Raw genomic sequence first — 16,371 nt, forward strand, 5'->3', positions numbered from 1 at the left:
GTAACACTGGTATGATTAAAAACAATATTTAACAAATATTTAAAATGCACTGTCTTTATGCTGTTTCTACATTAATTTGAAGATTGAATGTGAAATTATTGCAATATAAAAGTATATTTAATAACTTTAATGTTAGGTGGGATTAATTGCTATTAATCGCAATTAATTTCAGAAAATAAATGTGTGAATAGTATTTTTTTTTTTTTTTTTTTTTTTTTTTTAATTGATTGACAACACCATTTAAATTAAATGCTTTTGGTCCTATAGTGCACAATATATCAACTGATAAAGTAATCAAAATGCTTTATAAACACACTGTATATGTATGTGTATATATTTGTGATCAGGCCGAAGTTCTCTCGCAGTATCACAGAGATGTTGGGTGTCTGTGCGACCACAGTGCACAGGGTGGGATTGCAGACTGTTCCCAATGAACTGTGCCCGTACGTGCCTGTCATGTCCTGGAACACGTGTGCCTACACCATCCAGGCAATCGGTAATGCTCTCTCCTATGGAATTGCTCACTTGAGGTGTTTGTCAGGCACTGTTGTCAGTAAATCACTTTAAAATGGCTATGCTCACACAGTCAGTGTTGAGCATCATCACCCATATTTATCAACATGTGTCCCTCTCAAGTTGTCTTGTAAGCATGATTCATGTGAACAGCACTGACGACTGTATTTCATCTAATTTCTTTCCCTCTCTTTAGAGAACATGTTACAGGAAGAGGGAAAGGCTCTTTTTGGATCCCTCCAGAATAGACAGGTCTGGTTTGCCTCTACTGATCATGCTGCATACCGTGTAATGTGGGATTGAGTTCTAAAATGATTTTCTTCATCTTCAGCTCTCTGGACTCAAAGCGTTAGTGCAGTTTTCAGCTGCACAGAGGCTGAAGAGCAGTCAAGCTGTCATACAGAAGCATTTTGCTGATATGTTAGCAGGTATGTTTCATTTAGGATGGATCAAAAGTTTACATCCCCCTTTCTGAACCTGCAAGGTGTTAATGATTACCAAAATAAGAGGGTTTTAAATAAAATGCATGTTATTGTTTGTTTAGTACTGACCTGAATAAGATATTTTACATAAAAGATTTGCATATAGTCCACAAGAGTTCAATTTATAAAAAAAATGACCCGGTTCAAAAGATTATATACGCTTGATTCTCAATACTTTGTTGTTACCTGAATGATCCACAGCTGTGTTTTTTGTTTAGTGATAGTTAACAGTGATGGTTAGTTGTCTCTTAAATTAGTCCCTTGTTTGTCCTGAACAGTTAAACTGCCTGCTGTTCGTCAGCAAAATCCTTCAGGTCCCACAAATTTTTTGGTTTTTCAGCATTTTTGTGTATTTGAACCTTTTCCAACAATGACTGTGTGATTTTGGAGATCCATCTTTTCAGACTGAGGACAACTGAGGGACTCATATGCAACTATTACAGAAGGTTCAAATGCTCACGGATGCTTCAGAAGGAAACACGATGCAGTACGAGCCAGCAGGGGGTGAAAACTTTTGAACAGAATGGAGTACATTATTTTTATTTTTATTTTTTTTTAATTTGACCTAAATATAATATTTTTTTCATTTAGTACTGCCCTGCAGAGGCTACAGAAGATACTTACATGTTTCCCAGAGGACAAAATAAGTTAAATGTACCGTCGTCTTTAAATTCAAAAAGTTTTCACCCCCTGGATCTTAATGCATGTGTTTTTTTTTTTGTTTTTTTTGTATGATCCCTCTTTATTTGGTAAAATAAATAACATTTTGCAGATTCTGAAAGGAGGATGTAAACTTTTGACCTCAACTGTATGTTTGCTGGTTTTGTTCACGCAGTAATTCTGTCTCTTTCTAGTCCTGGTACCTGTTCCTAATGTAGAAAACACACCATCAATATTAGAAGTGGATTTCTTCCATCTACTGGTGAGTCTTCGAATGCTGTTTAATGCATAGACATTTCTAATCAGTTTCTAATCAGTCTGACCATATGTGTGATGTTCTGCTCAGGTGGCGCTGGTTCTGTCCATCCCAGCACTGTATCAGGAAGAAGCTGTAGACCTGCAGCCTTCGGCAGTCAGCACAGCGTACAATCACCTCTACCTGCTGAAACTGGTCACTATGGGACACATGCTGCAGGTCCTGCTGGCCTCACACGGTAAACACACAAACACTCTACCATAGTCAGATGCAAGCTTGACACTGAAGTATAACATTTTATGCACAGTGCTCATTTTTAATAATACTGTGTGTAGATTGTGCTGTAATAGCAGGGCCGGAGGAGGGCGATGAGGCCCAGGCTGCAGCCGAACTCTTCTCTATTGTGTCTCAACACACGGACAAGTGAGTTTATATACGTGTCATATAGGGAAAGACTTTAGGTTTCTTTCTTGCTGCCTCTTATGGTCTCTCTTTTTATCAGGTTGAGGGCTGGTGTGTCTGGTTGCAGTGTAGAGGGTGTTAAGAGAGGTGTGCTTCCCTTCCTGCGCTGTGCTGCACTGTTCTTTAATTGCCTTACAGGAGTGTCCCCTCCAGAGGAGCTGTCCGGTACTGCAGGTCACTACACTTTTTATGTTGTTTAAACATATCACAATGCTATTACATGAAAACTCTTGAATAACCAAATAGTTGTAGGTACAAAGGACTAATAATGACATTTTGTACTATAAGTACTATATCATTCAGACTGTAAAATGGCAAGTATGTGTGCATTTAGCAACAGGCTGCACAGCACTATATGCATATATAATTTTTAAAGTTATTAACCATATTTCTTCTATCCAGAATCACCTGAAAGTCAGCTGCCTTTGCTGTGTAGTTACCTCTCCTTGCCCTCCAACCTATTTCAACTGTTTCAAGACCACAGGGATGTTGTAACCACCTTAATACAGAGGTACAAATCAAATGATGCAAACTCACAAAACATTTTTTTATATTAATGTGCCATGCCTACCTATTTACAATGTCACCTACAATTGTGCTAATGAGCTTTATTATTGGTATAATAATAATAAAAATAAAAGTTAAAATAATAAACAAAACAGTAACATTGTTTCTGTTTAGTTGTTGATTTATTAATAAACAACAACATTATTATCATTATATTATTGTTGCTGCTGTTTATTTTTTAGTTGTTGTTGTTGTTATTTGTTATTATTATTATTATTATTATTTAATAGTATTTAATATAAATATTTGTTATTATTATTATTAACTATTATATTAACAATGTAAATAACTTATTAAAAATAGTAGGTTATTATTATAAAACATTGTTTTTTATAATAAACAATTTTACAATTAAATTTAAAAATGAAATTTATTATTATACATGTCAGAATTGTGTAATGTTGTTGTTGTTGTTGTTGTTGTTGTTATTATTATTATTATTATTATTAACTATTATATTAACAATGTAAATATTTTTTTAAAAATAGTACTTTATTATTATAAAACATTGTTTTTATAATAAACAATTTTACAATTAAATTTAAAAATGAAATTTATTATTGTACATGTCAGAATTGTGTAAATGTTGTTGTTACTATTATTATTATTATTATATTGTTTATTATTTAATACTATTTAATATAAATACTTGTTATAATATTATTATTAACTATTATATTAACAATGTAAATAACTTATTAAAAATAGTACTTTATTATTATAAAACATTGTTTTTTATAATAAACAATTTTACAATTAAATTTAAAAATGAAATTTATTATTATACATGTCGCTGTTGCTGGTGGTGTTGTTGTTAAAATAATGATTGTCCTCAACAAGGATTGTATTTTTGGTTGTCAAATGTCATAATTATATTAAATTCACACATCAATGAAATAAGGTGAAAGCTATGAAAGTTTTCGGCACTAAATACGAAATAAAAAAAAAGGTTATTGCATCTTTTTAGCTCACAATTCTAACTTTTTTCTCAGATTTGTGATACAAACTTGTATCACAAAACACAAACTTGTAATTATGTAATTATTTTTCTCAGAATTGTGAGATATTATCTTGTAATTGTGAGTTATAAAGTCAGAATTGCGTAAAATTACCTTTTTATCAGAATTGTTAGATATGAAGTTTACATATCACAATTCTTGCAATTGCGTGTTATGAAGTCAGAATTGCAATTCTCGAATATGATTTATATAAACTCGCAATTCTAAGAAAAAGTTACAATTGCGAGATACAAACTCAATTTTTGAGGAAAACTCACAATTCTGACTTTATTTCTCAAAATTTAGTTTATTTCTCAGAATTGTGGGTTTGTCTTGCAATTCTGACTTTATAACTCGCAATTGTGAGTTTATATCACGCAATTCTGTCTTCATTTCTTCTTTTTTCTGAGAAAAAAAAAAGTCCGAATTGTGAGATGTAATCAGTCAAATCACTGAATTGTAGGGCCTCTCAAAGCTTGTTTTCTTCAAGACAGATATTTCTAAATTCCTAATTCTGTACAGTATATTTATCTCTCCATTCACTTTAATTATAATATGATATGTGTTTCTGTGTGTCAGGTGGTGTGGAAATACAGCCATATCCAAAGCCCTCAAAGGTGAAATGCAAATCATCAGGTTAGATGACACTTAAGCTCTCCTCTGTTTGATAGTTAACTCACTTCCTCATTATTTCAACAGTAATTTAACTGAATTTCCCACCTGTTGTTCAGGTATCCTCGTAAGAGAAACAGGCTTATAGATCTTCCAGAGGACTACAGTGTGTTGCTCAACCAAGCTAGTCATTTTAAGTAAGTACTTTCAGCAAAAGATTGATTATATTGTCCACTGAGTGAGTTGATTAATCAGATGTTACCCGTTACTTTTTCTCTTCGCCCGTAGATGTCCAAACTCATCAGATGACGAGCGAAAGCACCCGACTTTGTGTCTGCTGTGCGGGGTTATGCTGTGTGCACAGAGCCCCTGCTGTCAGGTGCAGCAGAATGGGGAGGAAGTGGGCGCCTGCACGGCTCACGCCGCCATCTGTGGGGCTGGAGTGGGAATGTTTCTCAGGTGAGAGGAAGAAGAGAGAAAAAAAACAGCTGAACCTGTGGAATCCACCTGTGGCTGCATTCAAAATCGCATGCTTCCTTGGTATACAGTAGACAAAAAGGAGCAGTATGTTTGATTTCACAGCATTCATAAAATGGTAGGCAAGACATAGCCAGATCACCTACTGTTTATGGAGAAATTCTGAAGTGCACATCCAGTGGACACACTACTATTTCATGAGGCTGCAGAAGAGGATTTGCAGTTAATAGCAGTGAGGCAATGCAGCTGATGCTGGTACAGTAGGGTCACATGGCAATGACATCCTGACTAATGTAGTACTTCTAGATTACAGCAGTGATGGAGTAATTACTAATTCAAAAGAAGTACTTACACAGCCTTTTTTTACCAAATAATGTGTGTTGGGGTAGGTTGATGTAAAGAAATAAATACGAATAACCATTGATAATAACACTCTCGTTTCTGTGTTTCTAAACAGGGTTCGAGAGTGTGAGATCATCTTGATGGCCAGTAAGACACGGGGCAGTCCCTATCCAGCACCTTACCTTGATGACTATGGAGAAACAGACCCTCAGCTTGTGTAACCTTCATTGTGAATTTCTACGTTAGCTCCTAGTAGTAGTTAGGAGTCACTAACCTGCTACACAGCAGTAACAGACGGACTCTAGACAATGCCTTTGAATGTGCTTTAAAGCAGAAGTTCACTTCAAGAATGAACATTTCCTGATGATTTACTCACCACCATGTCATCAAGATGTTCTTGATGTCTGTCTTATTCCAACTAAAAAGAAATGAAAGAAGTCCACTTTCAGAACAAAAATGTACAGTTAATGTACTCACCCCATTGTCATCCAAGATGTTCACGTCTGTCTTTCTTCAGTTGTAAAGAAATGTTTTTTGAGTTAAACATTTCAGCATTTTTCTCCATATAATGGACTGATATGGTGCCCCGAGTTTGAACTTCCAAAATGCAGTTTAAATGCAGATTCAAACGATCCCAAATGCTGTTGTAAACGATCCCAGCCGAGGAAGAAGGGCCTACTCTAGCGAAACAATTGGTTATTTTCATAAAAATAATAGTTTATATCATTTTAATGTCAAACGCTCGTCTTGTCTTACTCTGCCTGAACTGTTTTTGTTCCGGTTCATGACAGTTAGGGTATGTCGAAAAACTCCCATCTCATGTTCTCCCTCAACTTCCTATATTGCTGTTTTATGTTTTTTGTTAAGGGTGTTTGATCTTCTTTTTTCGACATACTCTAACTGTATTTACCTTGTATTTTTGTTTTAATGAAAATAACCAATCGTTTCGCTAGATAAGACCCTTCTTCCTCGACTGGGATCGTTTACAACCGCATTTGAGATCGTTTGGAGCCGCATTTAAACTGCACTTTGGAAGTTCAAAATCGGGGCACTATATCAGTCCATTATATGGAGAAAAATCCTGAAATGTTTTCCTCTAAAACATAATTTCTTTACGACTGAAGAAAGAAGGACATGAACATCTTGGATGACAACGGTTGTGAGTACAATATATGTGAATCTTTGTTTTGGAAGTGAACTTCTCCTTTAAAGGGACAGTTCACCCCAAAATTAAAATTCTGTCATTAATTACTCACTCTCATGTTGTTACAAATGCGTAAGACCTTCGTTCATCTTCAGAACACAAATTAAGATATTTTTGATGAAATCTGAGAGTTTTCTGACCCTGCACAGACAGCAACACAACTGACTTGTTTAAGGCCCGGAAAGGTCGTAAGGACCTCATTAAAATAGTCCATGTGACATCAGTGGTTCAACCGTAATGTTGTGAAGCTATGAGAATACTTTTTGTGTGCAAAGAAAATAAACTCTTGCGGACTATAAATGGACTATTTTAGCAATGTTCTTACTACCTTTCTGGGTCATGAATATGTGACGGTTGCACTGCTGTCTATACAAGGTCAAAAAACTGTCGTATTTTATCAAAAATTTCTTCATTTGTGTTCTGAAGATAAACGATGGTCTTACGAGTTTGGAAAAACATAAGGATGACAGAAGTATTTAATGTATTTAAGTATTTAATGACAGAATTTTTGGGCAAAGAGTGCCTTTAAACGTGTTTTGAAAGTTTATGATTTATTAGCAATAATGCTAAGCTGTATTTGTTTGTGCTTTGCTAGGCGTGGGAATCCGCTGCACTTGTGTCCGGAGCGCTACCGCAAACTGCTTCATATGTGGCAGCAGCACTGCGTCCTGGAGGAAATCGCCCGCAGTCTGGAGGTCCTCAACGTCATGTTCCCCTTTGAGTGGCAGATGCTTTAAGCTCCAAGACGGGCAGAAGAAGTGCGTAACGCACAAACACCGCATTCGGTTATCCTGCGCCTGACTGCGAGGAGTAAACTCCCTCACTTCTTCTCTACTTACTGCTGTGTTTTCCAGCAGCCAGTGCATTATGGGTAATCACACTAAACAGGCCCATAAAAGATATTAAAGAAGTGAATGTGTTCTCTCGCCTCTTTATTTATTAGCTTGGGTTGCAGATCTACACTCTTCTTTTCGCTCATTGTGGTGTTGTTGCATTTGTTTTCAGGGTGTAAAGATTTATCGAGGGCCTCGCGCCACTACAAAACGCAAACCGTTCTTTTTTTAAATGTCAGTGAAATGCTAGTCCTCTCCCTGCTATAGCCTTTTTTGCTATTTCTTTCATCTGTGTCATTTTTATTCATGTGAATATAATATCTGTACTACTTAATTATGCAGAGCTGCCCTCATCGTAAAAAAGTATATTCGGTGTTTCTGCGTGAGAAGCTGTTTAGTGACTTATGTTCTCAGGTGAATCTCGCAAAAACATGTCTGGGTCACACGCTACCCCGCAAAAATAAGAATAAAATAATGTTTTTCATTGACTTGTTTTCTTTTTAAATTCTTATCGTTATTATAAAATTACTACACTTTTAAAATCATGTCAGCATAAGCCAAAAAGTCAATTATAATAACAATAAAAAATAATAATGAAGTAAATATTTTTTTCTTACATTACTGACAATAAGATTTGTTACAGTAATGAATTACAGACATCATTTAATTTAACCAAATGCTCTTATTTCTTTTGATTTTGGGGTGAAATATGACCCAGGTATATTGTTGACAGGTTTTAATGAGATTCACTCATGCTATGGCTGTCACATAAACATGTATATAAACAATAATGTATAATTAGATGATGCTATTTTGCTATAAGAATGCAGCTGTGATTTAAATTAAGAAACAAAAAAATTAAGTCAATCACATACGACAATGTAAATTCAAATATATTTCACTTGTCAATATGTACTAAATCAAACACAAGTGCTTTTCTTGAGTGTCAGTCCAAGTCTATTATTATTATTATTTTTTTTAATTCCATGATCTGGTTCAAGGTGTGAGATTTTAATTTGCTTTAAACTTCATATGTACATGAAATAAACTACTGAGTGACATGACTGTTCTGATCTCTTTCACTTCACATTCTGTAGTCGAGTTAAATTAATGTGTTTATCAATTATCTGTACTTGATTATTTATTCAGGTTTTCAAGTTATTTAAATGATTTGCTAACTACGATTGATGGGTGTTTCTGTCAGATATTAAAAACAAGAAATCCTTTGTTTTTGTGAATTATTTGATTACGTATAATGCATGTGTATAAAAACACTCTTTAAAAGTATTGGCATATGGTTCCATGAAGAACCTTTGACATTCAAGGAACCTTTCCATGATTCTTTATTATAAAAGTTCTTTAGATTATTAAAATGTTCTTCACACTATGAAATAATTGGTTATTTTAAAAACTGTTCTCTGAAATGTTCTTTGAGGAACTGAAAATCACTGTAAAAACTCCTTTTGGAACATTTGTTTTTAAAAGTGAAGGAGCATGTAAATGCAAGTGATTCAATCAACTGCAACCAAAACTTAAAAGCTCTTTAATAATGTATTAATTCAGTTTACATGTTGTATTTATTGTCATTACATAATCATTATAATTTTAGGCATGGGTGTGCTTTGTAAAAATATGTTTATAAAATATACATCTTTGGAAAATGTGTTTTAGTTTTTTCACCAGTCATTACAATACCTGGCTTTAGGCACGAAACCAAGGCATGAAATAAGAATTCTTGGTGGCTTTTTTTTTGTACAGGTAATAAGTAAGATGACAGATTGATTTCATTGAAATATTGAAAAAGAGAGAGAATGGGGAAACTATGTGCACTTCCAGTCAAAAGAATTGGTAACACTTTACAATAAGGTTGATTAGTTAACATGAACTAAGAATGAACAATACTTCTACACCATTTACTAATCTTAGTTAATGTGAATTTCAGCATTTACTAATGCATTATTAAAATCACAAGTTGTGTTTGTTAACATTAGTCAATGCACTGTGAAGTAACATGAATTAACAATGAACAACTGTATTTTTATTAACTAACATATATTAATAAATAGTGTAATAAATGTTTTGTTCGAGTTAGTTTATACGTTAACTAATGTTAACAAATGACACCTTATTGTAAAGTGTTACCGAAGAATTTTAATGTTTTTAAAAGAAGTCTCTTCTGCTCACCAAGCCTGCACTTATTTGATTTAAAGTACAGCAAAAACGGTAATATTTTGAAATATTTTTACTACTTAAAACAACTGTTTTTGATTTGATTATAGTGTAAAATGTAATTTATTTCTGTGATTTAAAGCTGAATTTTTTTATCCTCATTGCTCCAGTCATATGATCCTTCAGAAATCATTTTAATATTCAGATTTGCTGCTCAAATAAATAAATATGTATATATATATATATATATATATATATATATATATAACACTGAAGAAAACAGCTGAGCGGATTTCTTTTTCAGGTTTCTTTGATGAATAGAAAGAAGAAAAGAGAAGAAGAAACAGCATTATCTGAAATAGCAATCTTTCGTAACAGTATAAATGTCTTTATTAGCACTTTTGATCATTTTAAAGCACCCCCCCCCATTAAATATTGACAATAATAGTAATAATAAATGTTTCTTGAACAGCAAATCAGCATATTAGAATGATTTCTGAAGGATCATGTGACACTGAAGACTGGAGTAATGATGCTGAAAATTTAGCTTTAATCACATGAATAAATTCCATTTTAACATACACTACCGTTCAAAAGTTTGGGGTCAGTACATTTTTATTTTTTATTTATTTATTTATTTATTTTTTAAGAAATTAATACTTTTATTCACCTAGAATGTATTAAGTTAATAATTAAAAGTTTATTAAAAGTTAATAATTTAAATAATTTAATTTATATTTTGAATAAACACTGTACTTTTTAAACTTGTTATTCATGAAAGAATCCTGAAAAGAAAAATCACAGGTTCCAAAAAATATTTGGCAGCACAACTGTTGATATTATCCAACATTGATCATTCTAATAATAAATCCGCATATTTGAATGATTTCTGAAGGATCATGTGACACTTAAGACTGGAGTAACAGCTGATAAAAATTCAGCTTTTCATCACAGGAATAAATTCTATTTTAAAGTACGTTAAAATAAAAAAACATTATTTTATATTGTAAAAACATTTTGCAATATTACTGTTTTTTTTCTATATTTTTAATCAAATAAATGCAGCCTTGATGAGCATAAGAGACTTCTTTAAAGACTATTACAAGTCTTACTGACCCCAAACTTTTGAACGGTAGTGTATATTCAAATAGAAAGCGGTTATTTATTTATTTTTTTTTAAATTTTGAAATATTTATTACAGTAAAAAATATTTCAAAATTTTACTGTTTTTGCACCCCTGATTTTAAATAAACACAGGCTTGGTGAGCAGAAGAGACTTGTTTAAAAAACATAATCTTACTGTTCAAAAACTTTGCACTGGCAGTGTAGTTTTGTGTATTATGGGGCCCTCTACTGTTCACAACAAACTTACACACCGCCAGAACAGACGTTTGGGAGGATTGTAGGAAAGAAATGCTATCCGCCTTATTAGAAGTCAGTATCCACCTTATTTTTCCCATAAGAGTGGGTGCAGCCATTTGTACATTTTTTGTGTCTGGCTTCTGGTCTCATCCAATTCCAGCTATTTTTAGCTGCACAAAAAGCTCGTTTTGCTGCTTGATATTGCAAATTGTGTGTCTTACCATATTATTTTAATGTATTATCTTAATTATGAACACACTGGTTTGTAGTGCTAACTGTTTTACCGTTTACCGCATTTCGATATTCTTCTCATTATTTCCCTATGGTGGATTATGAACCAGACATTCCTCTACATTGAAAAATAAGGTGGATACCATCAGAATGTTTTTGAAACTGATATTTCAAAGTAAAAAACGTACAGTTGCTTTAAGTTACTCATTAATTAAAAACCTACAGCTAAAAATTTAGCTCTAAAGAAATCCAGTGATACTCTTTGGTAATCACACTAGTCACACAAGTTTCTCTAAAACACAAAATAATTAAAACTGTTGTATTCTTAATGAGAGGCAGTTTATACATTTTAAGACTCTGAAGGCCTTGTGTGTTAAAACAGTACTTGGTTAAGTTCTTACATGTTAAATTACAGCAACCCTTACGTATGTTGTATGTTGTAATATCACTGTTCTTGCTTTACAATGCCATCTCAATTTTCACCCAATCATTTCATAAGTTTAAAGTCATATAGCATCAGAGCCCAGTCCTCTGTGACGTATGTAATGTTTCTGGCCAGAAAAAGCAATCTTAAGGCCTAACTGGCTGTTGGAAGAGGCTTTGGAGGCACATTGTCTGGACCATAGTGTGCTGTAGGTGGTTTGTCAATGTTTGGATCTCCATTGTTGGTTATGTTGATCTGATTGAACTTGCCCAGGTGTTTGATGATGTTGAAATTAGAGCGAGCCGTCTCCACAAAGCTGTTCTCGAGAAGCCACCCGTCAGACTCGCACTCAGGGTCTCCCTGGCGCAGCACGTTCTCCAGAGACGTTTGAAGGTAACGGACCCCCGTTAATACAGAGAGCTGTCGGAAAAGAAAATTATGCCTAGTCAAAAAAAAACCTAGACAACCTGAAACTATGCTACAGTTCACAGTGAAGCTTCACGTCGTCCTTTGTAAGGCAGTCATGTGCTTTACAGGATGCTGTGGGATTGGAGTGACTGGTGCGTAAAGCAGATTATAAAATGAGTGTACAATTCCAGGATTGGATTAGGTCACGCAACCAGAGCAGATTTTTATAAAGACAATGTGTTGTCCCTTTCTTTTTATTATACTCTAAAAATGCTGGGTTATTTTTATCCCAAATGCTAGGTTCAGCTCATTGGGTCACTTTATTTGGTTATTTTTAATATTTTTTACCCAGGTTCTGGGTCGTTTTTCTACACTCTAAAAATGCTGGGGTTTTTTTTAACCCAAATGCTGGGCTTTCTATTGAGTTATTTTTCTTTATATTTTTACCCAGGTGCTGGGTAGTTCTTCTGCACTCTAAAAATGCATTTTTAGAACCCAAATGCTGGGTTTAGTTTGTTGGGTCATTTCATTGGGTTATTTTTAATATTTTTACCCAGGTGCTGGGTAGTATTTCTGCACTCTAAAAATACATTTTTATAATCCAAATGCTGGGTTTAGTTTGTTGGGTCATTTTACTGGGTTATTTTTAATATTTTTTACCCAGGTTCTGGGTCGTTTTTCTACACTCTAAAAATGCTGGGGGTTTTTTTAACCCAAATGCTGGGCTTTCTATTGAGTTATTTTTCTTTATATTTTTACCCAGGTGCTGGGTAGTTCTTCTGCACTCTAAAAATGCATTTTTAGAACCCAAATGCTGGGTTTAGTTTGTTGGGTCATTTTATTGGGTTATTTTTAATATTTTACCCAGGTGCTGGGTAGTTTTTCTGTACTCTAAAAAATGCTGGGTTATTTTTTATATTTTCACGCAGGTGCTGGGTAGTTTTTCTGCATTCTAAAAATGCATTTATCCCAAATGCTGGGTTCAGCCTGTTAAGTCATTTTATTGGGTTGTTTGTAATATTTTTACCCAGGTACTGGGTAATTTTTCTGCACTCCTAAAAAAAATGCTGGGTTATTTTGTAACCCAAATGATGGGTTCAGCCTGTTAAGTCATTTTATTGGGTTGTTTTTATTATTTTTTACCCAGATGCTGGTTAGTTTTTCTGCACTCAAAAAAAAAAAAAAAAAAAATACTGGGTTATTTTTTTTTTTATTATTTTTTTTTTACCCAAATGTTGGGTTCAACCTGTTGGGTAATTTTACTGGGTCATTTTTAAAATATTTTCACCCAGATGCTGGGTAATTTTTCTGTACTCTAAACGTGCTGTATTATTTTTTAATCTAAATGCTGGGCTCAGCTTGTTGGGTCATTTTATTGGGTTACTTTTTACCCAGGTGCTGAATAGTTTATTGTAACACTGTTGTTGTCATTTTTACTGTCATTACAAATGATGAACCCCCTCACATACCTACCCAGTGCTGGGTTAGTGTAACCCAGTGTTGGGTAGTCTGTGCCACACCGCTTAAAACTGGTTACATTTGTCAGTGGTCATTTTGTGTTCTGTCCTGAGAGAAAACTGACAGACAGGAAACTTCCTGAATGAAATTAAAGGTTGTATTACATTGTATTCCTTTCAAATTATCACTATATAATAGAAAACCATCTGTAGTCTCACATTTGTCCTTTTTTTTTTTTTTTTGTTTAAATGTATGTCACAGCTAACATCTGCTTAGAAAGCTAGCCTTCTACAAACGCAGCATTTACAACGCAGCGGATCTACACTCAAAGCGAACAACGTGCTGGCACCACTATGGAAGTTTTACCTCTTACCAGACGAATACACGACCAAGGCAAAACAGGACATGACTTCGCTGTTATATGTGAAAAACCTTTAACAGGTTCAAAATAGCCCAGCATGTATTCTATCCAATATTTACCTATTGCTGGGTTGCCAAATAACCCAGAAATGGTTGTTTTTAACCCAGGTTTTTTTAGAGTATAGTGTAGAGATCCTAAGAATAATACTGAATACTTCCCTACATATTGCCAAAGTAATAGACACAACCAACCTCAAAGAGCCAGATGATCAGAACTGTCAGGCCGACAGAATGCATGATGTTGGTGTAATAATCTAGCAGAGCCTGACGACATCCTCTCATCCACAGGTTGAGCTCCTCTGTCTGGAAGTCGTAATTAAAGTGGGCGGAGTTATTGGTAATTTGGTACTGAATGCACGGTCGAGGAGAATTGACGTTGCAGCAGCTGAAGGGAACTCCATCCATTAAATATTTTCCCTCAACGTTGCTTCGTAGACGACTAGTAAGAAAAAAATACAATTGTAAAATTGTGAAAATGCCATTGTTATTAACGTAACTTTGTCTTCATGGGTCATATTTGAACTTTAACTGTGTTCCTGATACATAAAATGCAAATAAAGGGTATTTGCACTGAAATCATTTTATTACACCCATCAATTTATTATTGTTTTAATATATATTAGGACTCTTCTAAATATTTTAAGAACTATTAACAATTAAAATACCCATTTTTTTCCAGACACAACTTACTCTACCACTTTCCGTTGAGACATATCTAAATATCGGTTGCTGACCCACTGGATCTGGAACCAGTCTCTGTAGCCCTCGTTCCCACAGCATTGAAACTGGATCTGCAGCAGGTCTACTGTGTGCTTCAAGAAGCAGCGGCCTGGAGTGTCCGTGTCCTTATAGTAACGCATAGCATCACGTAGACCCAACGTTAGCGCTTCCTCCAGCTGTCCGTGCATGCTGTAGCACATCAAGGCACCCACGAGCACACTCAGAGTGAAGAAAAACGTGCAAATGATGTACGGGAGCATCACCAACTTCCAGCGTAAGAACTTGTTGGTGTCCACGCAGTCATAGCAGATCTTTCCTCCCAAAAAGTTAATCATGCAGGCTATAAGTCCAACGGCAATTAGCATGTTTGGCACAGATTGGAGCAGGTGCTCAGCCATTAGATCCTGCCGCTTGTTAATTTCAACTTTCAGAAAGATGCCCAAGCTAAAGAGGATGATACCTGTTACGACGGATATCCAGTTTAGTACCCACAAAACCTGGGCTAGTTTGTCTCTCTTGGTTTTGGTGAGTTTTATTGGCAGCACAGCCATTTTACCAAAGTTTCGGAGAACCTGTGATATAACTGATCTTGTGAAAGTCACAAAAATCAGCTAAACTAGTAATTTTAGATGTACGTCAATGAGGTACACAAGGTTCCTACAGAGGATGACATGAATGGACTAATTCTTCTAAGCAATTAGCTTCTCAAGCTAAATTAGTGAGTGTCAATCAATGGAAAGAACCACAATCTCCAATAAGTATTCATGCTCATTCATTTAAATTGAAAGAACTGGATATCAGTAGTTTCTGGCTTCTGAGATCTGTCAAACTGTTTGGAGACGCCATGTGAGGTCTTTTACGAACACATTAAAACATGAAATTATTCCATTTTTGCAAATGTACACCTAAGAGGCAAAAAGAGAGAGAAAAATCCTTAGCAACAGCCAAGACAATGGGTGGCTATTGAGAAGAACATGATTGCATAACTTTATGAGTCTTTATAAAAATAGAAGGATACAGACTCAGTCATATTAAGATATTTTTGGATTAAATGAATCCAGTTCATTTAGGTCCTACAGTACATTTTTGGGTTAGCTTTTTATCTTTTTTTATCATGCAAATATTTTTAGCCATATAAAGCTAAGAATACTCCTGGCCTGAGTGTCGAAAGCTCAAAATAGCAGACGAAACTAAATAAGTTAACCTGAACGGACAGGCACATGGCTTGTCCTTATCCCGGCATAAGGGTAGTAATAAACAGCTTATTACTCACCCATTTATGTCTATCCATCGCTCAATGGCACCCCACCCAATTCCAAGTGATTTTTCTTTTTCTCTCCATCACATGTCCTTGTTTTTTGTGAAACAATCTTGCATTGTTTGCTGATGAAAACTGATGTTTGTGAGTGTGTCAGTGTCTGTCGCAGACTCAACTGTGACCTCTCTCATAATTCCTTCTAATCAGTAATCAGCCCAGTTGGATTTGGAAGAGTACCTTCTGCCACCAGCACAAATCTCATTGACTGGGATGTGTGTGTGTGTACCTGGTTATGGGGACCAAATGTCCAGACATTTTTTAGGTCCGTATGAGGAAACAGGCTTATAAATCATGCAGAATTAGTTTTTTTTTTTTTTTTTTTTTTTTGAGAAAGTAAAAGTGTGCACAGTCTCCTGTGAGGGCTAGGTTTAGGTGTAGGGCGATAGAAAATACAGTTTGTACAGAATATAAACAATTACGCCTATGAAATGTCCCCATAAAAACATGGAAACACA

General features: G+C 34.7%; 2 protein-coding genes across 2 annotated transcripts in view; one reads left to right on the plus strand and one right to left on the minus strand.

Moving 5' to 3' along the window:
- Window positions 1-8,467, plus strand: part of ubr1 (ubiquitin protein ligase E3 component n-recognin 1) — a 37,731-nt gene extending 29,264 nt beyond the window's left edge. The window contains 13 exon segments of the mRNA XM_051133181.1: window positions 348-496; window positions 710-765; window positions 845-941; window positions 1,850-1,917; window positions 2,002-2,149; window positions 2,247-2,334; window positions 2,414-2,547; window positions 2,776-2,884; window positions 4,518-4,574; window positions 4,670-4,747; window positions 4,839-5,009; window positions 5,485-5,586; window positions 7,169-8,467. Coding sequence (XP_050989138.1) covers window positions 348-496; window positions 710-765; window positions 845-941; window positions 1,850-1,917; window positions 2,002-2,149; window positions 2,247-2,334; window positions 2,414-2,547; window positions 2,776-2,884; window positions 4,518-4,574; window positions 4,670-4,747; window positions 4,839-5,009; window positions 5,485-5,586; window positions 7,169-7,310 — 1,399 coding nt within the window. The 3' untranslated portion in view covers window positions 7,311-8,467.
- A 354-nt stretch (window positions 8,468-8,821) lies between these two features.
- prph2la (peripherin 2-like a) lies at window positions 8,822-16,019 on the minus strand. Its single transcript, XM_051133194.1, has 4 exons — window positions 15,872-16,019; window positions 14,569-15,503; window positions 14,071-14,317; window positions 8,822-12,012 (listed from the first exon to the last, which is right to left on the minus strand). The coding sequence occupies exons 2-4, from the start codon at window positions 15,147-15,149 to the stop codon at window positions 11,746-11,748; spliced, it is 1,095 nt and encodes a 364-aa protein (XP_050989151.1). The 5' UTR covers window positions 15,150-15,503; window positions 15,872-16,019; the 3' UTR covers window positions 8,822-11,745.
- Between the last annotated feature and the right edge of the window lie 352 nt (window positions 16,020-16,371).

The sequence above is a fragment of the Labeo rohita genome, chromosome 17 (assembly GCF_022985175.1).
Source record: "Labeo rohita strain BAU-BD-2019 chromosome 17, IGBB_LRoh.1.0, whole genome shotgun sequence".
NCBI classification, from domain to species: domain Eukaryota; kingdom Metazoa; phylum Chordata; class Actinopteri; order Cypriniformes; family Cyprinidae; genus Labeo; species Labeo rohita.